A 23,342-nucleotide genomic window follows, 5' to 3' on the forward strand; every position below is an offset into this window, starting at 1 on the left:
TTCTTCTTGATGGATAGACCCTGTAATTATTATGTAATGCCCTTCTTCATCTCTTGTTACAGCCTTTAATTTGAAGTCTGGTTTATCTGATATAAGTATGGCTACTCCAGCTATCTTTTGACTTCCAGTAGCATGATAGATAGTTCTCCATCCCCTCACTTTCAATCTGAAGGTGTCCTCAGGTCTAAAATGAGTCTCTTGTAGACAGCAAATAGATGGGTCTTGTTTTTTTATCCATTCTGATACCCTATGTCTTTTGGCTGGAGCATTTAGTCCATTTACATTCAGTGTTATTATAGAAAGATATGGGTTTATAGTCATTGTGATGTCTGTAGGTTTCATGCTTGTAGTGATGTCTCTGGTATTTTGCTTCACAGGATCCCCCTTGGGATCACTTGTAGGGCTGGTTAGTGGTGATAAATTCCTTCAGTTTTTGTTTGTTTGGGAAGACCTTTATCTCTCCTTCTATTCCAAATGACTTACTTGCTGGCTAAAGGATTCTCGGCTCCATATATTTTTCTGTTTATTACATTGAAGATTTCCTGCCATTCCTTTCTGGCCTGCCAATTTCAGTGGATAGATCCGTCACTATTCTTATCAGTTTCCCTTTATATGTTAGACCATGTGTATCCCTAGCTGCTTTCAGAATTTTTTCTTTATCCTTGTATTTTGCCAGTTTCACTATGATATGTCATGCAGAAGATTGATTCAAGTTACATCTGAAGGGAGTTCTCTGTGCCTCTTGGATTTCAAGGCCTTTTTTCTTCCCCAGATCAGGAAGTTCTCAGGTATGATTTCTTCAAGTACACTTTCAGCACCTCTCTCTCTCTTCCTCCTCTGTAATCCCAATTATGCGTAAATTATTATTATGTTTTGTCGCATCACTTAGTTCTCTAATTTTCCCCTCATACTCCTGGATTTTTTTATCTCTTTATCTGCTTCCTCTTTTTCCATAATTTTATCTTCTAATTCACCTATTCTCTCCTCTGCCTCTTCAGAGCTGTGGTCGCCTCCATTTTATTCTGCGCCTCATTTATAGCATTTTTTAGCTCCTCCTGACTGTTTTTTATTCCCTTGCTCTCTGTAGCAATAGATTCTCTGCTGTTCTCTATACTTTTTTCAAGCCCAGCAATTAATTTTATGACTATTATTTTAAATTCATTTTCTGTTATATTGCTTAAATCATTTTTGATCAGTTTGTTAGCTGTTGCTACTTCCTGGAGTTTCTTTTGAGGAGAATTCTTCCATTTCATTATTTTGGATGGTCCCTAGAGTGGCACGGAACTACAGTGCTCTTCCTCTATGCTGTCTGGAGTAACTTGTGTTGGTGGGCGGGGCCACAGTCAGACCTGATGTCTGCCCCCAGCCCACCGCTGGGGCCACAGTCAGACTGGTGTGTACCTTATCTTCCCCTCTCCCAGGCGCAGGACTCACTGTGGAGAGGTGCAGCCCCTGTCTTGGCTACTTGCACACTGCCAGGCTTGTGGTGCTGCTTCTATGGGATCTGGTGTATTAGTCGGGGTGGATCCACAAGGTGCACAGGGGCAGGAGAGGCAGACTCAGCTCGCTTTGCCTTAGAAGGTCCACTTTGGGAGGGGCCCTGCGGCACCCGAAGGGAGGCAGACCCGTCGGAGGGATTGATCCACAGAAGCACAGCACTGGGTGTTTGCGTGGTGCAAGCAAGTTCCGTGAAGGGAATTGGTTCCCTTTGGGATTTTGGCTGGGGGATGGGCGAGGGAGATGGCGCTTCCCACCGCCTTTGTTCCACGCCAAGCTGAGCTCTGTCCTCCAGGGCTCAACAACTCCTCCTCCTGTTGTCCTCTAGCCCTCCCACTCTCCGAGCAGAGCTGTTGACTTATAACATTCCAGATGTTAAGTCCTGCTGGCTGTCAGAACACACTCCGTCCAGCCCCTCCGCTTTTTCAAGCCAGACTCGTGGGCTCTGCCTTGCAAGGGGGCTGCCCCTCCATTGCCCGGCTCCCTCCTGCTAGTCCACGTAGCACACACAGCCTCTCCGCCCTTCCTACCCTCTTTCGTGGTCCTGTTGTCTACGCATGGCTCGTAGCACACACAGCCTCTCCGCCCTTCCTACCCTCTTTCGTGGTCCTGTTGTCTACGCATGGCTCCAGAGAATCCATTCTGCTAGCCTTCTGGTGGTTTTCTGGGTTATTTAGGCTGATGTGGGTGGAATCTAAGTGATCAGCAGGATGCGGTGAGCCCAGCGTCCTCCTAGGCTGCCATCTTCCCTAAACTCCTGTTTTTAACTTTTAAACTGCAGTTTTAATTGAATTACGCACCAATATTACCATATGGAAGAATTTAAATATGACTATATATTTACCATTACGAGTGAGATTCACCTTACTGTTTTATATTTTTATGATGTTAATAATCATTCTTTTGCTTCCAGTCAAAGAACTCCGTTTAGCATTTCGTGTAAGGCAGGTTTGGTGGTAATGAATTCCCTCAGCTTTTGCTTATTTGGGAAAGTCTTTATTCCTCCTTTTTTCCTGAAAAACTGCTTCATCAAGGATAGAATTCTTGATTGACATTTTTCTTTCAGTATTTTGAATCATCCCATTCTCTCTCAGTCAAAAATGTCTTGTTGAGAAATCTGCCTAAAGTGTTATGGGGGGAGGGATGTAACCTCTTGTATGTAAATTCTCTTTTCTCTTGTTACTCTTACCATTTGTAATTTTGTCTTTGACTTACGAAAATATAATTATTTGTCTCAGTGTAACCCTATTCGGTTTCAACCTATTTAGCATCTTTTGAGCCTCATGAATCTGGATACCCATTTCTCTCCCCAGTGCTGGGAAGTTTTCAGCAACTATTGCTTTAAATGTATTTTATATCCTTTTTTCTTCCTCTTCTCCTTCTGGAATTCCAATAATGTGAATATTTTCTCTTTTCATTGTGTCCCCTAACTCTTGTAGGTTTTCTTCACTGTTTTATTAATTTTTTTTCTTTTTTTTCCCTCTGGGTAATATCCTAGCCTCCAGGTCACTTATTCTTTCTTGTGCATGGTTAAGTCTACTTTTGAAACCCTCTATTTATTTCTTAAATTCAGTTATTATATTTTTCAACTCTATAATTTTTTTGTTTTTTAACGGTTGCTATTTCCTTGTCAAACTCCTCATTTTGTTTATGCATTATTTTCCTAATTTCATTAAACTGTCAATGTTTTCCTCTAGTTCATTAAACTTCCTTTAGAGGACTATTCTGAATTCTTCATCTGAAATTTTATAGATCTTCATTTATTTTTTAGGGTCAGTTAATGAAGCCTTATTAGTGTCCTTTGGTAGTGCCATATTTATGATTGCTCACGATCTTTGGCTTCTTATATTGATAACTGTGCTTCTGAGTAATTGGACGCCTCTTCCAAACTTTACAGGTTTACTTTAGCAGGGACAGTTTTGCATCAGTCAGTGCAGTATGGGTTTCTGGGTGTCTGTTGGTAATGTCTTTGGGCAGGTGAGGCCTGCTAATATGGTTTATTTTGGGATGGGGCAACCGCTGGAGCTCTAAAGAGGGGGATGAGGGGTTGTGTCACTGGCTGAGAACAGTTGACTAGGACTGCTGAATTGGTACCCAAGTAATCCTGTAGAATGAGTTCTGCAGTTACCTGGATTCTCTGGTCAGAATCAGGTGGTCAGGACTGGGTAGTACATTCAGTTGTATATGAGGTTTTAAATCAGTTTCACTTCCCTGGCAAGGCTACAGGACAGGACTCAGGTTCTGTACTGCTTGTTGGTTAGGAACCCAAATCAGTCTAGATGTGTACTGAGTCCCCTTGCAGATGAGGCCATTGGTTTTGTTCTGAAGATGGGGGAGTCCACAGACTGTGCTTTCTGTTCAAGCACTGCTGTATGTAGGTTTGCTGAATGGGCTATGCAGTTTCCCATGTTCTCTGGTTAGCTTCCCTGTTCAGATAGGCTGAAGCTTATATTCTGCCACACACAGGGCTACATAGTAGATTATCTGTCTGGAGACAGCAGGAGAAGCAGCTCCAAAGCTGGTAAAGTTCTTTGTTATCTTAACTCAACCCCACCCACACTGCCCCAAGTTCCCTGACCAGTCTATTGGATTTGCTCTGCAAATTATTGGCTCTGGTCACTTCTCAGCTCAAGTGCTGCTAGGCCAGCACAGCTTCCAGGAGTTGTCACCAGCTTTTCTGGTCAGATGGAGGTAGAAGACATTCTCCATAGTGATTGGGGCAATATCTCAGCTCCCTTGCCTAGGCAGGATGGAGAGAGGCCACTCCAGGCTACTCTCAACTTCCCAAACAGGCTATCAGTTGTGAGGAGCTGGGAGCTATCCTCAGCCTTGGCTATGAATTAGTCCTCTTGACTGTGCATGGCATGGGAACACTCCACACCCAGTATGGGCTTTATGCTGGGGTAATCAGCTCTGATCACCTGCCTCTTGGGTGAAGAACCACTAGACTACACTGCTTTCAGGTGTTGTAGCCAGCCCATCTGGTTAAATGGGGCCAGAAGATATTCTCCATAGCAGCTGGGGCTGTGATTCAGCTCCTTGCCTTGGCAATGACAAATCAAATTCTAGAGCTGGCAAAATTTCTCATTTGAGGATCCAAACAAACAGATCTGCACCCTGCTGAGTTCCCTGGTCAGAGTGTGATCCCAATTTAGTTCTGCAGGTGAGCAACACTGCAGGTTGGAATTACTACTTGGGTACAGCAGGTATCATCAACTTGGTCTGCCAAGATTCACATGTTGGTCGTTTCAAGCCCCTGTCCCTTCTCTGTCTTAGTCAGATTCCTAATGGTTGAGCCTCACAGATTTCCCTCTAATGCTCGTGATGTGAAATTAGAGTAAGGATTCCCATAAAGTGACTCACAATGCTGCAATGGGGCTGCTTGTTGTACCCCCTGGGTTATCTTTTCACTCTGGAGGAAGTATAGGCTCAGGGGAGATCTCTGTGCATTGTGTTGCACTAGCCTGAGAGATGGGCAATGCAGTCAACATATAGCTGTCTCTCTCACCCTTCTAATGCAGTCTGTCTTTGGCCTCACTCTCATGTTCTAGAATTCTCTCGGTAGTGTCTTGTTCTTAAATAGTTCTTGGTTGTTCTTCTTGTGAGGGGGTATGATGTCAAGAACAATTTATGTTGCCTTCTTGGTGATGTCACTCTAACATCCTGTTTATGTTTATTGGAGCATAGAACCCAACTTCATGTTATGTATAATCACAAAGTTTATTTATTTATTTATTTATTTATTTTTTAAATAGAGAATTATACTTTATTTATTTTTTAATGTTTATTGATTTTTGAGAGAGAGAGAGAGAGAGAGAGAGAGAGCAGGGGAGGGGCATAGAGAGAGGGAGACACAGAATACAAAGCAGACTCCAGGCTCGGAGCTGTCAGCATAGAGACTGATATGGGGTCAATCCCACAAACCATGAGATCATGACCTGAGCCGAAGGTGGATGCTCAACTGACTGAGCCACCCAGGGGCCCTGCACAAAGCTTTTTTTAAAGCACTATTTTAAAATACACCAAGTTTTCAATGAATAAAAGCACAATGTAAAACACAAGACTAAACTCTGTCTTATTCAAAACTTTACCAAGAATTGTTCATTTTGAAATTATATCCCCCAAAAGCAATACTTCTCAAAATATTTGAGCTAACAATTCACAACACCTTTGTCATTCTACATTTGTAGCTGTCATATTTATGGTGTTTCTATATATTGCTGCAAACATACGACTATTTTATATATCCTTCTATAATATAGTCATACCCAAGTATTTATATATCAAAGCACATTTTCATATACCACCTTTCCTTTTATCCTTTCTCATACATACATATATAATAAGGTAAATTTTAAAATATTTGTTATATAAAACGGGTGCTAAGTCTAATAAAGTTGAGACCCATTACTCTAGGACAAATTCTCTCAAACAAGAATATGCTTTTTCTGGTGTTTGAAATAAGAATAAATGGGCATTGAATGAGACTCTCTCCTGTGAGCTTTAATATGTTTCTTTTGTTATATCAATTTTGACTGGCTAGAGACACTTTTATGTGAATTTCCAAATTCTTTATTGCATTCTGAAGTTGAATTTATCACCTAAAATACTCTTTAACACATAAGAACTTACTCTCATCTCTAATTTTATATATTACTTCTATAATTAAAATATGTACTTATTACCTAAAATATTAATTAACTTATGAGGAGAGATTAGAGTGTGTGTGTGTGTGTGTGTGTGCGCGCACGTGCACATGCTATGTAGTCATAAATTACATTAACTAAATGTGAGAGTGAACGGGCATAAACTTCCAAGAGGTGACTTTATGACACTTGGCATTGTATACTATGTCACCAATTTATCAGGCTTTATAAAACCACTGTCTTAGTCTCGTGTAAAAGTTGTGCAGAAATACTTTATAAAAGGGGTGTGAGGTGGAATTTCTTTAAACAAACAACTGAAGAGAATGGATCTTTCCAATGTCCTTCCCTTTGCCTATAACACTTTATTATCTACTTAGTAACTGTAATCTGTGCTATAAGAACAACTCATATACCATAATCTTTATAAAATCATCTCTCATACAGCCAGATGTAGTCATTCCCTTCTCTTAGGCTCACAATTATACTTAATTGCTTCTGTTATTTCAATTAGCATGAAAGCTTGATTGTTTTCTTTATGTGCTTATTTATTGAGAATAACATGTCCTCATACTCTTAAGAAAAGTCAAATGTTTCTACAACTATGGCAATAAGTTACTACAACTAATTTTTAAACTTCTTTAATTAATCAATTATAGTTCTTTAGCTATGGTGGCAAGTAATGCCCAGAATAAGTTATAAACCTGTTTTATCAACAAGTGATAGCTCAATTCTGGAAACATACTTCTGAAAACCAACCAGTAAGTGAGAGATACTACTTTGACATCTAACTAATTAGCAAAAGTCCCTCTCTAGTAATACATGGTTGAAGGCCAGTCAATCAGCAACTTGGTCTTTCCTGAGGAACTATACCGTAATATTTTTTTGTTTTTAAGTTTATTTATTTATTTTGAGAGAGAGAAACAGAGTGCAAGCAGGGGAGGGGCAGAGAGAGGGAGAGAAAATCTTAAGCAGGCTCCACACTGTCATTGAAAAGCCCAACGTGGGGCTCAAACCCACAAACCATGACGTCATGACCTGAGCCGAAATCAAGAGTCAGACACTTAACCAACTGAGCCACCACGCACCCCTACCCTAGATCTTATGTCATTTCACTTCCATTGCTAAAAGCCACTAACCACTAACTTGCATGTTGTGTAACAAATTACCCCTACCTTAGAAGCTTAAAACAACATTTGTCTCACATAGTTTCTGAGAGTTAAGAATCTGGAGTGGATTTTCTAGGTGGGTCCAGCCACAGTCTCTCATGGGGTTCCAGTCATCTGGAGGACTGATGGGGTAGAGACTCCACTTCCATGTTGCATTACTCACACAGACCTCAGTTCCTCACTGGTTGTAGGTGGATGGCTTCAGTTCATTAGCACAAAGACCTCTCAACAGGTCTGCCTAAGACTTTTATCACATGGCAGCTAGCTTTCCTCAGAGAAGCTTATCTAAGAGAAGGCAGCAGGAGTCACAAAATCTCTTTATGAACTAGCCTCAGAGGTAACACACCATCACTTTTTTTTTGTATTCTGATACAGTATGTGTATTTCCACAAAAGCATGAATACCAGGAGGCACAGATCATTGGGTCCATCTTCAGAGATAGCTACCACTCTTCCCCCAAACCCTATATAATATCAATAGTCTGCTTTGCTCAGAAAGACTGTTTAACCAGGATAACTCTCACTTACTTAGATGTACAACAAACTGAGCTTGGAGTTTTTATTTCACATATTGACTGTTGCTGTTAGGCAGGTTCTCCCAAGATTTTTTTTTTTTTTTGAAGATCCTTGTTTTGTGGCATTTTGTTTGACCCATAGACCAATAGAAGTGCTCACTGGGACTGACTGAGCCAAAACACTCTGATAGTGCTTTGGATCTGCTAGAATGTGAACACTTCTAGGGCAGGGATTAAGCTCAAATTATTTTTCAAACTTTATTGCCAAGAACATAATTGACACTTAGTTCATGCTTGTTAAATAAATGGATGCAGAATTCAAATAATAAGACATTAATCCTACAATTTTCATTTTAAAAAGTTCAGAAGTATTGAGTGGTAGATTACTGTTTAATATGAAACTCACATTTCCTTTAGCTTATAGATCTAATGCCACATCTTAATGTCTTTCGCAAATGCTTCCATCCTGCTTGGTGAAACTGGGTTTTGGGAGAGTGGGAGACATATCTCTGATTTTATCAATGAAGTCCAAGAAAAAATGGAATTCACATAGAACACATTCATTCCATTAAATGAGCAAGACCTCATTCATCATCCTAAAGAATTTGTAATAACTTGACCATAGTTGAAAACCTTTCACCAGATACAATACAGCATTCATTTTTATCTTTCTGTGGATAATTTCTGTGAATGTACTAAATGTTGAAAGTTTTAACCAACTGAACCATCATCTAAAAATAAAATACCATTGTTCCACCAGCAAGTACCATCATGAAAACATAATCACATAATTTGCCCTTAACAAAGAAAATCAAAGGGACATTAAAGAACATGAAAGTTGAGGCTGCTGATAGTTTATAGTTGGTAAAAAGGGACATCGACAAGTATATATCAAAAAAACTTTACAAGTCCAATTGAATATAAAATATAGTTTTTAGTGATATTATTCTCCTCAAACAAGCAGGTTATCCATAGGCTAAGTAAGACCCTGATATAACCATAGTATGTTTAAACTTATCCAAACTATAATAGACCATTTCCTGTACTTAAGCATATATAAGTGATATAAAATATATGACGCTCCCTTCAAATCAGGATTTGATTTTTTCATTTTTTAATAATTAATCTTACAGAATACCCCAAAGAACAGGTTAAAAACGCAAAGTAGTTTTAACAAGAGTACAAATGTCTATATCTTAATAAGTTAAGGATAATCAGGACAAGTCAGGATAGCAAGTTTAAGAAGGCAAAATAAATTGCACACATATTAATAGTATAAGAAAATATGGTAAAAAAGGAAAGAATGATGATGGGTAGAAATCCAAATGCTGAGATGTGTGTTTTAAAAGTTTAAAACAAGTGCCTATTTTTATCTTCTTTTATTTTTCCCTATATTCATTTGTTTTGTTTCTTAAATTCCACATATGAGTGAAATATGAGACTCTTAACTATAGAGAACAAACTGAGGGTTGCTAGAGGGGAGATGGGTGGGGGGAATGGCGAAATGGGTGATGGGCATTAAGGAAGGCACTTGGGATGATCACTGGGTGTTATATGTAAGTGAAGAATCACTGGGTTCTAATACTGAACCAATACTACATTATATGTTAACTAACTTGAATTTAAATAAAATCTTGGAAGAAGAAAAAAAAAGTTTAAAACAAGTACAGAGATATAAGCAGAATATGTGGTAGCTGGATTATATTCACAATAAATTAGATATATTCGATTATCATATCTTCTGAATTCCATCACTTAAAAGAAATGAGAAAATTTGGAAAATTTTTAGAGAGAAGTACCAAAAGACATTAAGGATTAGAACGAGGGCTTCTGAGGAATAATATTTTTAAAGGCCTATTATAGAAAAAGAAAGATTCTTATTAATCTATGCATAGACTTAATTTTGTGGATTGTGGAAAAGTTACAACTGCAATCAACATGTGTAAGAAAAGAAAGTCTTATGTTTCAGAGTAGAAAGTTCTGAGATAGATCATCATCAAAAATCAGACCTGTCAAGGACAATTATGTAATTGCCAGAGTCTAAAGATGGGATTCTCATTTGGCTAATATACATCAGGTCTTGCCTGAAGGCAGTGGAATAAACCGAACAGCATAAAGAGATATCTTTCACTTTTATAATGGGTAACAAAACAGTGATTAGGCCAGGAAATCAGTTCCAGCATTAATTATATAACTTAAATAACCATATGTTATAGGGGTAAGTAAAATGTACTATATGAAGGGCTGGAAATGATATATGAAGAAGTAGTAGAACTAGAGGTCTCTGCTCATTACTCAGGATCTGAACTAATTAGAAACCTTACATTAATATAATAATATGATTCAGTTAAGAATGCACCATTGGTTTGAAAAAAGTAATTTAATCATTCATTTGTATTCTCTAAATGATTGTCTTGAGAGATAATGGCTAACCTACTCCTTTCAAGGTATTCCCATTAGAATTCCAGGGGTTCTTAATATAATCTACAGCTTTCAGGTTGAGAATCCACCAAAGTCACAAAAGCTAATGCAGGTGAGAAATAAGTTCAGTATGTCTGCGACAGGCCAGAAGAGCAGCGGGACTCAAGGGCAGACAACTCATAAGGAAAGATAAGAAAAGACACATTAAAAGACCAGCCTTCCAAAAGGCTTGTTAAACTTATTTTCTGTAAATACATATGTTCCTGGAGAAAAAATAAAAGTTTTTAATTCATTGATCTAAAATGATAAATTATCATTCAGAAGAAATACTTTGTGTATTTAAGCAATTTGAAGGTATGACTGACTTATGCTGCATTCCAGTGACATTCAAACCAGTATGATAGGAATTCTGAGATATAAAAACATGGATATAATGATACTTTTAGAGTATGTATGGTCTTAATACTACCTAATTTGTTAGCAACCCATGCCATTTATAGAACATTCAGTAATTCTATTACTACTCCTCAGTTCTTGCTGATGATACTTCCCTAAATTACAGAGTGAAATCAATAAACAGGAGTGCCTACATGGTGGAACACATAATAAATTCCCAGAGCTAACTTCCTTAAAATGTTTCTAGCAGAGCAGATACTGAGTTTCAGAAAGTGCTTCTGTAATACACTAATCTTTCTCAAGGCAAATGCTGAAAACTATTTTGTCTATCAGTTTAATAACAACTGTAATTCAAAAAAATGCGAGACCTTGGTCACTTACAAAAAGGGAAAAGGTAAGCATAAAACTTCAGAAGATAGAGTCTTTAACTTACAAAATAATGCCTCTTGCATGTTTCCTTTATGTTTGTTTTATTTGCAACAAATGTTCACAAATGGGCTATAAACAATGAACACAAATCTTTGGAATGATATGGATTCCACTGTGGGAATGTTCAGGTGGAAAAGGGCAAAGAGAAGATAAATTGCAACAGGGTCTTGATTCATCTTATAAAGCCTGAAGCCCTCAATCTTATTTTTCATAATTTTCCTTCTCTTTTCCTCCTCTTCTTCCCCTGTTATCTATCAGAACAGGGTACTTAAATATGCCATTACATATACTAGCCCAATGAGACTGTGCTAAATCTGTGGCTCTCTATAGATAAGTTCTAAAATGCTGAATCTAAAACTTAAAATCATTTCTCAAAATTATTACCTAAATACAAATTTCACTATCTTGGTTCTTTAAATTTATTTTATAGCTTTATTGAAGTGTAAATGAAACTGCACATGTTTAAAGTATACAATTTGATGAATTCTGACATATGCACATATACATGGAACTATCACCATGATGAAGATAATAAACATTACCATCATTCCTGTCACAACCCATCACATCTCACTTCCACGTCCCAACCCAATCCCAGGTAAACATAGATCTGCTTCTGTCATAAGGTTTAGTGTTCATTATCTATAATTTCGTAAAAATGAACTCACACTCTTATCCTCTTTTTTTTTTGGAGGGGGGGTCTGGTTTCTTTTACTCAGCATAATTCTTTTGAGATTCAGCCATGTCGTTACATGTATCAATACTGTCAATAGTTTGTTCTTTCATATTGCTGAGTAGTAATTCTGCATGGATATATCACAATTTGTTTAGCCTTTAACCTGTAGATAGACATTTGAATTTTTTCTACTTTTGAGTCTTTTACCAATACATGGATATTCATGTACAAGTCGTTTACAGATGTATACATTCTTTCGTCTTGGATAAATATCTAGGAGTGGTATGGTTGGGTCATAAAACAGGTTTATGTTTAACTTTTTAAGAAAACATCAAATTATTTTGCAAAGTGTTTTTACCATTTTACATTTGCACTGGCAGAATATTAAAGTTGCTACACATCCTTGCCAACACTGGGTGTGTTCAGTCGTTTTAATTTTAGTCATTCTAGTAAGCATGTAGTGGTATCGCACTGTGTTTCAATTTACATTTCCCTAATGAGTAATAATGATGCATATCTTTTTTGGACTTGTTTGTCATTCATATAAATCCTTTTTTCTTTTTCTTTTGTATTTATCTTGAAAATTTTATTTACAGTAAAATTCACTCTTTTGTTATACAGTTCATTTTGACTAATTTTTAGAGCCCTATGACCATTATCATGATCAAGAGACAGAACAATCCCATCACCCAATGAACTCCCTCATGCTGCCTCTTTGCAATCAAATCCTCCCACCAGCTGTAAGCCCTGGAAATCACAGGACTGATCTCTGTCCTATAGTTTTGCTTTTTCCAAAGTGTCATTTAAATAGAATCTATATATAGCCTATGAATTTGGATTCTTTCACTTAACATGATGCATGTGAAATTCCTGTTGTTGTATCAATAGTTCATTCCCTTTTATAGGTGAAAAATATTTCATTGTGTAGATGTAAAAATTTTCATTTACCACCTCACCAGCTAAAGAACATTTATGTTGTTTCCAACTTTTGGCAATTATGACTAAAGCAACTATATACACTTATACACAGGTTTTTGGTAAACAAATACTTTCATTTTTCTTGGGTAATTACCCAGGACTGAGATGGCTGGGTTATGGATACAGTACTGCAACTTTATAAGAAAGTACCAACAAAATATTCTTAAATTGATTATATCATTTTACATTCCCAACAGCAATAAATGAGTGTTTCGGTTGCTCTACATCCTTGCCAGACTTGGCACTGCCATATTTTCAATTTTATTTTAGTCTAATAGGTGAGTATTCTTGTGGCTTCAATTTGTATTGCCCTAGTTACTAATGATGTTGACCATTTTATATAAAACTTAAAGAGAAATCATTTCATGTGCTTATTTGCCATCTATGTATCTCATTAGTCTATTTGGTTTTTACCAAAATACAAAGGTAATTAAGAGAAGGATAGTCTTTTCAACAAATAGTGCTAGCATATTTGGATATCACCATGTTAAATTTAAGAAAAAAAAAAAGAACTTCAATCTATGCCTTGAGCCAAGTACAAAAAAAAACAAACAAACAAACAAAAAAAAAAAAACACAAAAAACAAAAAACAAAAAAACCCTCAAAACAGATTATACACTGAAATATAAAACCCAAAGGTATAAAATTTTCTGGAGGAAACCCTTGAGACCAGAAGTCTGGCCAGTTTTCTTGGCTATCACAACAAAAACATAAAGAATACAGTAGTAAACTGAATTTCATCAAAATTAAAAACTTCTCTTCAAAACATATTATTGAAAGAAAATACAAGACACAGACTAGGAGAAAATATTTTCAAAGAATATATCTTAAAGGATTTATATTCAGAATATCTAAAGGACTTTCAACACTCAATAATAAAAGATATATATTAAAAAATGGTCGGGGCGCCTGGGTGGCTTGGTCGGTTAAGCATCCGACTTCAGCCAGGTCACGATCTCGCGGTCCGTGAGTTCGAGCCCCGCGTCGGGCTCTGTGCTGACCGCTCAGAGCCTGGAGCCCGTTTCAGATTCTGTGTCTCCCTCTCTCTCTGCCCCTCCCCTGTTCATGCTCTGTCTCTCTCTGTCTCAAAAATAAATAAACGTTAAAAAAAAAATTTAAAAAAAAAAGGTCAAAAAATTTAAGATGGACAGTTGGCCGATGATGATATCCAATGCCAAATACATGAAAACATACTAAATATCATTATCTCCTGGAAAAGTGAAAACCACATCAGAATACCAATACTTCTCTATTAGGATGGCTAAAATTAGAACAACTAATTATACCAAGTACTGATGTGGAGCAATTGCAGCTCTGAAGTCTGCAGGGGGCGGGGGGCTCGGGATAAGAAATGATAGAACTGCTTTGGAAAACAGTTTGGTTAAGAGAAATGCTAGGATAAGTCTATCCACGATCCTGTGCATGAATGAATGTTCATAGTAACTATCCGTAGAGTATCACATTTTCGAAAGCAACACGAATGTCCATCATCAGGTGAATGAATAATCACAGTGTGTTTCTGCTATTCTAGAGGAAACACCAAAGTGTAATACAGACACTTTTTAAACTGCAGGAATAATACTTAAGAACTAAAATGAATACTCCCCAGGGCCTAGATATTACACTACATCATCTAAGTGACAAATAAGAGTTAGATAAAGGGTCATTTCTTCTATAATATAAAAAAGAATAATAAGATTCAGCATCTTACCTATATATTTATATCCTTCTTCCCCATTTACTACGGGTCTCAGCCAAGTTGACCTAAGTCGTATATTTTTACACACATGGGCACCTTGAGGAGGATAGAGTGTAAATAACATTTCAATCGCATTGTACTTCTTGAGGAGTTGAGAATATCTGTCACGGTCTTCTGTAAAAAAAAAAAAGAATATATATTTTTTAAATTTTAGACATTTTGCAAAAATGTCTAATGTATTTTTAAGGGACGCACATTAGAAACTATTTAATAATTTGAATGCTAATGGTTATGTTGACAACTTGGGTTTTCTTTAGTCAGAGGTACTTCACCAATAATCTTACTGTGCAGATAATTCCTAGCAAAAATTAAGGAGTAATGGGTTTACTAATATCATCTTTAAACACTATCAGTTTAAAGTAGTATTGTTAACAGGTATGGAGAAAAGTAAAGTAACCAATGAATAGCATTTATATTATACATAATATAACTATATGTATATTTGTAATTGCTATTAAACAATGGAAATCAGATTAATCTGACAAAAATGTTGACTAAACATAGAGTTCCCTAAAGTGGAATGACTAAATTAATATTCCTAGGCTATGGTCTTTAAGAAAATACAATGATGTGTGTACAAATATTTATTTTATTTTTTTAATGTTTACTTATTTTTGAGAGCGAGAGCAAGCAGGAGAGGGGCAGAGAGAGAAGGAGACACAGAATCCGAAGCAGGCTCCAGGCTCTGAACTGTCAGCACAGAGTCTCATGCAGGACTCAAATCCACGAACAGTGAGATCATGACCTGAGCTGAAGTTGGACACTTAACCAAATGAGCCACCAAGGCACCCCATACAAATATTTACATGCCACTTACTATATGGAAGGAATTGTTCCAAGTTCTTTTAAAAACTAATACATTTAATTTTCGTAAAACATCTATAAGGCATATCTTATTATTTCCATTTTACATGAGGAATTTGAAATGCAGAGAAATTAAGTAACTTGCCTAAATCTTGCATTCTGTAAATGATGCAAATAGGCTTTGGGTTATCTAAGGAAGCTCTCATTTGCAAACATATAATTCTCAACCAAACATAACCTGCATTAACTAGTAGATGAGAAAACTAGAATTCAAAAATAATTGGAACTGTAGAGTGAAAAATCTTTGGTTATGGACCCTGGGCCTCTGGGTGGTAACTTCAGTTTTTGGCTGATAAACTAGTGCCTAAAATTCAATAAGACAATCTCTTGAGCAACGAATTCAAAGTAACTCTACCTAGAAACATCTCAAACAAAAGAGAAATACTGATGTAAACCTTCACTTATAACCCTGTTACATTTTCTTTCTTTCCTTCCTAATTTCCTCCCTTTCTTCTTATATTCCTTTATTTTGTTAAATAGCATATTTTGTGGTAGAGTAAGTATAAGACAATATGACATAATGCTTGAATGATTAAGAAAGTAGACTTGTTGGTGGGTAGTGTGCCAGGTATCAATCTATTACCTCACTCCTAATCCAACTTTCACAGTCCTGCTTCTGAGACTAGAACACTTCACCATAAGGCACAATTTTAAGCATCTTACATAGAGAGCAAAGAAGGGAACTAGATGAAGGGGCTCTTCCTGGTTCTGGGTTCTTCTGTCTGCAAGCCCAGTGGCCACCAGTGTAGGGCACTTTCTGGGTTGTGTCTCCTGGAACACCCCACACACATACACTGGGAACTTCCTACCAAATTCCATGGTGCAGCACCTTCCCATAAATGGGTTCCCAGTGAGTTCCACAGTGTGACACCTCCCTAGGGACAGTTCCCCAAGAACCCCAGAAAACGCCTTCCCTGTGAGTTCCCCTAGCCTCCTACCTCAGTGAACTTCTTTGCCATTCACTGGGCCAAAGCTATGCTCTCTCCAAGAAGATGTGGCTTCTGGGAGGTGGGGGCACAGTGGAGGAAGAAGCTCATAAAATTTGTTCTCTCCAAAGGTGCTCTGCTTCAGACCTGGAGTACCAGCCACTCCCTGTATCTGCTCTCCTCAATTCTTTGCAGTTCCTTTCACGCATTAGTAGCACATCATAATTAATGATTCTTTACATTAAACTGTTCCTGCTCAAATTACTGTGTACTTTCTATTTCCTAACTGGACCCTGGCTGATACAGACAGACCTGGGCCCTAATTTTCAAATCATCATTAAGAGCTGTGAAATATTAGACAAATCAGTTTATCTTTAGGTGATAATATTGACCTTATAAAATTATTGTTAGGATAATCCTAACATTTAAGTGATATAAGATATATAAAACATTCATATGTCACCATGTCATATGTACTAGATGAATGTGTTACCAATTTTCATCTACTATTATTTCAATAATAGAAATGATGAAAGAGTCAGAAAATAATAATAATATGTTATCTCATCTTTCAATTATACACATCTTAGGGACTTTTCTGCCTCCTTTTAAAAGGGAAAGTTTAAAATTGTTCCCTTGCAACTAACAAACAAACAAAGAAATGAAAACCCAGACATCCTCACATATGTGAACAGATTACATGTAGATTTAGAAATCTATACATGAGATATATATATATATATATATATATATATATATATATATATATATATATCTGTCAACACCTGCCAACATCATCTGTCAACAGAAGAAAGGAGGCTTGAACTATTATAAAACCAGCGCTAAAGAGTGAACCTGTTGTACTTTTTGGCTCATACTTCTTCAAGAAGTTGGGGAGGTGGTGCCTGGGTGGCTTAGTTGGTTAAGTGTCTGACTTCAGCTTCAGGTCATGATCTCACCGTTCGTGAGTTTGAGCCCCTCATTGGGCTCTGTGCTGACAGCTTAGAGCCTGGAGCCTGCTTTGGATTCTGTGTCTCCCTCGTTCTCTTCCCCTCCCCCACTCATGCTCTGTCTCTCTGTCTCTCAAAAATAAACATAAAAAATTTTTAAAGAAAGAAGTTGAATGGGGGGCTTTTCATGCTGGAGGGGGCTTCCAAAGTTGTAAGGGAGTCTAAGGATGCAGCATTACATCATGATGAGAAGTCACATAGCTAAATAAAACATAAGACTGAAATTTTCCATGATACACAAAATAAAGAAACAAAATAGATCAGAATTTCTCTCTTTGAAACCATAAAGAAAATGAAAGCAGGAAAGACTAGCAATAACAGCAGTTATTTAGTGTAAAAAGATGGAACCGTACTTAAGGTTTCTCCCCTCCCTAACACTTATATCTTTCTAACTTCTTTAGCCTGAAAAGGGTGTTTAGTAATATAGCTTGATAGGATTATGCTTATTGGTTTTAATAAGCACTATATTTTCCATAAAAACAAATGTTTCCATCAAACAAAATAAAATGCCTACACTAAAATCTCTGTAGTGGTAAATGTAGAGCTACAACTTTTTCTTACTGGCTTAGCTCAGAGTCCTGCTAATGTCACCATTTACCATCAGGTAACACAAATGATATGATTTCTGAATGACTGTACCTTCCTTCATAATATCAAAGTTGATTACAGATAAACATTTTTAGTTTTAGAAAACATATAATTTATAAAACATGTTATCTTTTTATTACATATGTCAACACAAGATAAAATCAGGGATTTAACTTTTGTTGCTGATATTGAAAATTTTTGTTATTTATTGGAGCACCTTCCTTTGAATGCACTGCTAAGCCAATATTGCCATATTGGATTCAGATATAGTAGTACTGTTCTCAGAATCCAGAATAAGAGTTCTTCCTTCCTCCTTCCTCCCCACGCCACATGTATAGTAAAAATCTGAAGACCTTCAATATATGTGTCATAGTCTGGTTCTGTGGCAAAAGCCCACACAAAATTTCCAGAACTCTCTATTGCTCCCAGGTCACCAAGTAGTTAGTCATCTTCATTAGAGGGAGCAGTGGTTGCCAGCAGAGGCTCTGGAGCAGCACTTCTTGAGTGTGAATCTGGATCTGCCATTTATGAGCTATGTGACCGGAAGCTAGTTAGTTAACCTCTCTCCAGATCAGTTATCATTGGTAAAGCTGTCCACATGATAATGTTGTTATGAGGAATACATGGGTTAATGTACATAAAGTCTTTAGGAGAACATCTAGTCCTTAGAAGAACACCTCATCTATAGCCAGTATTATTTAAGCATTAGATACTACTATTAATATGATCTGCTTCATTTAACAGATACTGATATAGCCTCTGTCCCATTTAGGTAATGATGGTAGTTTCCTGTCTCTTCCTCCATCTTACTTGTTTGTGGGTAGGTGGAAAAGACGTCAGTTGTCTTGAAGCAATTGCCCTTTCTACACTTTCACTCCTACACTGTTTTGGATGCTCTGATGGTTGGTGGTTCCTATTGGCTATGGACTGGAAGTTTTTGTTACTTGGTCACTTGTGGGCTACTAATTGGTGTTATGGAGGTCTTCCTTCTTATAATTATTAGTAATAACAATATTTTGATGGATCTAAGACATTACAGATGTTGAGGGCCCCATCAATTTATATACCACTAAGAAATGCAAAGGACTAGAAATTTAACTATGGCATAGCATTGATTATAAGACATAGTTTAATTTCAGTAACATTAAAATATGAAAGTATACATCTTAGAGTTAACAAAATGTGGCAAAAACAAGATACTTGTACAGTTGACTAATTGAGAACTCCACTTAACTAACGAAGAGGCAACTCAAAGTCTATGCACCAAAACCAGTCTTGTGTCAGGGTTACCTATCTCAGTAAATAGCATCTATCTAATGGTAGAGTCTAGAAAAAGCTATCACCTACATCAACAAAAACTCCTTAGTTTCCTAAATAGCCTTCTTGGCCCTTCCAATCTTATCTCTAAACAGCAGCCACAATAACATTTTAAAAATGTATTTTTTATCCATTTTCTATTCATTGGTTTCTTGATGCTCTTAAAAGAATGTTGGCCCTTTACTAAGTCCCAAAAGATGCTGAACATTCTGGCCCCTCCACCTCCTCCATCTCTAACAACCTTGGATCTCTTTCAGTTTCATAAATACACCTTATTTCCTCCTGTTAAAGGACCTTTGCACAAGATGTTGTGTCTGCCTGGCATGTCCCCTCTCCTTCCCTCCATTACCCCAGTAACTTCTACACAACCTCATGTCTCTCCCCAGAGACTCCTCTGACTCTCACCAAACTAGATCAAGCCTCTGCATTTTAAGATCCCAGAGTTATTGTTTTTGGAACTTTTCCTCTGTTATACTTACTGAAGTTTGTAATTCTATTATTTTATATTATTATTATTTGATTAAAATCTGTGTCCAGATTATTAGCTCCAGGCAGGCAAGGTCCATGACTGCTTGCTAACCTACTTACACTGTATCACCCATCACCTAGGAGTACCTGATACTTACAAAGGATCAATAAAAGGCCTCTTAATTAAATGAATAAAACAATAACTGGTTGTGTTTTTTGGGTGCTAAGCAGGTTATATATACTAGCTAACTGAATCCTAAAGGCACATATATTAACTTGCTGACAGCCCTGTGAATTTCATCTTATCATACTCATACCAAATATTTTTTTTTTGTAAATGTTTGTTTTTTGGAGAGAGAGAAAATGCACACATACAAGTGGGGAGGGGCAGAGAGAGAGGGACAGAGGATCCAAGATGGGCTCCGTGCTGACAGCATGGAACCCAATGTGGGGCTCCAACTCACAAACCACAAGATCATGACCTGAGTTGAAGTCCGATGCACAACTGCCTGAGCCACCCAGGTGCCCCTCAAATCTTAAGACACTGAGACAGAGAGAGGTTGCAGAGCATTCTCAGGGCTTCACAGCTAGTAAATAGTGAAGCCAGCATCTACTCTTAATTCTGTCTCACCTCAAAGCTTGTCCTCTTAACGAGGATGTCAAACTGTTTTAAACACAGGGGACTGGGTATCAGGGGCTGTCAGTGGCCTCTAGAGTTGCTAGTCACCTGGTGGCCTCTCCCCTTGAAGTTTTCTTCCCATCTTTCTAACTGTTCAGCTGTCCCAACATAGTCAGCTAGTCCACACCATGGTTTCTCTCACAGAGGCAGCTCACAGCTCTTTCCAGCAGTTTTCTGACATTCATCTTCTCACAAGAATTTATTTTGTAGAGAATACTGATGATCTCTCAGATCGACACCATTATTAATCAACTGATTAAAACCCTCTTTGTTTGCTAACAATGTAAACTAGCATAAAATCCCAGTGTGACCCCCTTAGCTTCCTCCAGGTTTGCCCTGCCTCTCAGATAAGTGATGTTTGTTATCTTCAATATTTGTAGTAGATGGTGAATTTTCAGAGAACCCCAAAATGCACCTTCCCTTCCTCTCCCAAACAGGGCACTGCATTATTGACAGTTCATTGCTTCCCTCTTGCAGAGCCTGAATCTGAATATTTAAGGCAGGCTCCCAAACTTGAACACAGTGATTAAAAAAAATATATATTATCAATGGGATCTTACTAATTGAGTTTATCTGTATTTGGCAAATATTCTGGTTTCATGGTTATTTTAACATTATTTCATGGCTTTAAACACATTATGTGTTCATGATAGGAAATTCTGGAAATACAAAAGAGCATAAGGAATAATTATTACTTTCAGTAATTGGCTAATCTAATCCCATATGCATAATTTTTATTCTCCCACAACGCTGAAGAAACCACAATAGAGCACAGGTAGTAAATAGAACACTTGGTGGCAAATCACTCCTGGATGAAATAAATATTAAAATATTTCTATTAAAAATAATAAATTGAGCAGATGCTTTAAAAATAAAATATTAAAAATTTTAAATTGGGTAATACACTGAAAGTTGGCAGCTTTACATTAGCAATCAGAATGATAAAAACAAAGACCATTTATCATCACACTTGTCCCTTTCTAAAATTATTATTAAAGGATATTTTAACACTAAACATGCAAGAGCAACATAATCTTAGATGAAAGAATATTATTTACATTGAATGATGGGAACCTTGAGTTTCTAAAATTTTTGAAAGTGTCAGTTTCTTCCTAATGGGCCTGTCCTCAACACAAATCCCAGCATAGACTCAATACTTAAAAAGGGCATGTATGTAAATTATTAAGTTCAAGACCAATTCTAAGTGTATCAGGGAGAGTTAGAAGGCTAAAAAAGCTTGACTAGTGACCCTGGGTCATTAAACCAGAATGGCAGACCTTGTTACTGATGTCAATTATTAACAAGTATTTTCAAGTATGGGTAGAAATAGCCTATTCTTTACCTTTGCCCAGTAACTGTACTACTATGTAGCCCAATTTATTGCCGAGGTAAAAATATTCTTTAAAGCCTTCATAAGCACACGAAGTTCACAAGCTAAAAGCAATGGTGACAGTCGAGGTTTTCTTCCATTGTGAACATTATGCATTCATTAAAACGTTGATTTATCTCTCATGTGCCACTGACCAGTCATAGTGGGTTTTGGTATGGGGTTAATGAATGTGAGCTTGGACTGGTGGTCGAATGGACTATAACCCACTGTAAATGACCACTTTCTAAATGTTGTACTTTTACTATCTTGCCACTGCCACAACACGTATGTGGCAACCATCTTCTTTGATTTGAAATAAGCGAATGTCATACTTTTTCATCATGCCATTTTATTTAAGCTTTTTCTATTTATTAGTAAATTTATTTTTTTATTAATTTTTTGTTAATGTTTATTTATTTTTGAGAAAGAGAGAGAGAAAGAGAGAGTATGAACAGGGGAGGGTTAGAGAGGGAGACACAGAATCTGAAGCAGGCTCCAGGCTCTGAGCTGTCAGTACAGAGCCTGACACAGGGCTCAAACTCACGAACCAGGAGATCATGACCTGAGCTGAAGTCAGCCACTTAGCCGACTGAGTCACACAGGCGCCCCTATTTATTAGTAAATTTTAAAGAAGGCTACCAATTTATCAGTGTAAAAATTATCTATGTCTTGAACAAAGGAGATGAATGTAAAGCCTCCCCATTCTTAAAGTAATGAAACTTTCTTATATTTAATTTCTTTTAAGAAATAGAAGATCTTAACTATCATTAGTGGAAGAGCAAGATGTTAAGGTTTGAAACCAAAGGGCAAAATGGTTGAAAGCAGTTAAACAATCTGCCACTGGATGATATGACCTGCAAAAATAAATACAAGGACTATTGATCTTTCATATTATAGTTAAATACTGCTATTACTCACTTTAAAGAAGAGCAAAAATGTCACTAGCACTTGACTGAGAATAAAGAATATAAAATAAGGACGTACACCAATTAAAAATGTGTTAAAGATAGCAAATATTAATTTAAAAATTATTAAAATATAGCAAATATTACTACTTTTAAATCTCCTCAGTTCACGGAAACAGGCACATATTGTGAATTTTTCAGAATGTTCTTTACTACATAATTCAAAGGTTAAATATTAGAAAACTGTGTCTTTGACATATATCTTTATAAATCCAATAAAAATTATGCTATTAAATATAAAACTATAAAATTGCAGCCATTGGATTATTCAATAATAAAAGTACAGTTATTTCAAAAGGTTCACTTCTAATCAGAACAGAGAGTTCATAAAGAAATATGCTAACATTTTAATTTTATTCCCATTTTATTTTTACTCTTTACACTTAAAAGCAAATGCATTTTCAAGTATTTGATAAAGAAAGCTAAAAGACATTTCCCCTTTTCTGTCTTCATGAAACTTAGAGAAAAATACAGATCGTACTACTACACATAAATTATATAGCTACATAAAACAGTAAAATAACTGGTTAATAATTCCAATAGAATTATAAAGATTCCTTATGATGGGCTTTTTCTAAAAGCCTATGTAAAAACAAATGGTCTGTTAAAACCTAAATTAAATTGCTAAAGAAATGCTCAATGATAAATTTATGTTAAAAATCTTTTTTAAAAAA

General features: G+C 36.7%; 1 protein-coding gene across 11 annotated transcripts in view; it reads right to left on the bottom strand.

Moving 5' to 3' along the window:
* The window catches only part of IQCM (IQ motif containing M), a 649,001-nt gene that overhangs the window by 255,977 nt on the left and 369,682 nt on the right, over positions 1-23,342 (bottom strand). For 10 of the 11 annotated variants that reach the window (XM_049632280.1, XM_049632276.1, XM_049632278.1 and 7 more), the window contains one exon: positions 14,435-14,596. In XM_049632280.1, coding sequence (XP_049488237.1) covers positions 14,435-14,596 — 162 coding nt within the window. Of the gene's footprint in view, positions 1-14,433; positions 14,597-23,342 lie in introns of those variants that run through there. The other variant, XM_049632287.1, reaches the window with a different exon arrangement.

This window comes from Panthera uncia, chromosome B1 (genome assembly GCF_023721935.1).
Source record: "Panthera uncia isolate 11264 chromosome B1, Puncia_PCG_1.0, whole genome shotgun sequence".
Classification (NCBI taxonomy): Eukaryota; Metazoa; Chordata; class Mammalia; order Carnivora; family Felidae; genus Panthera; species Panthera uncia.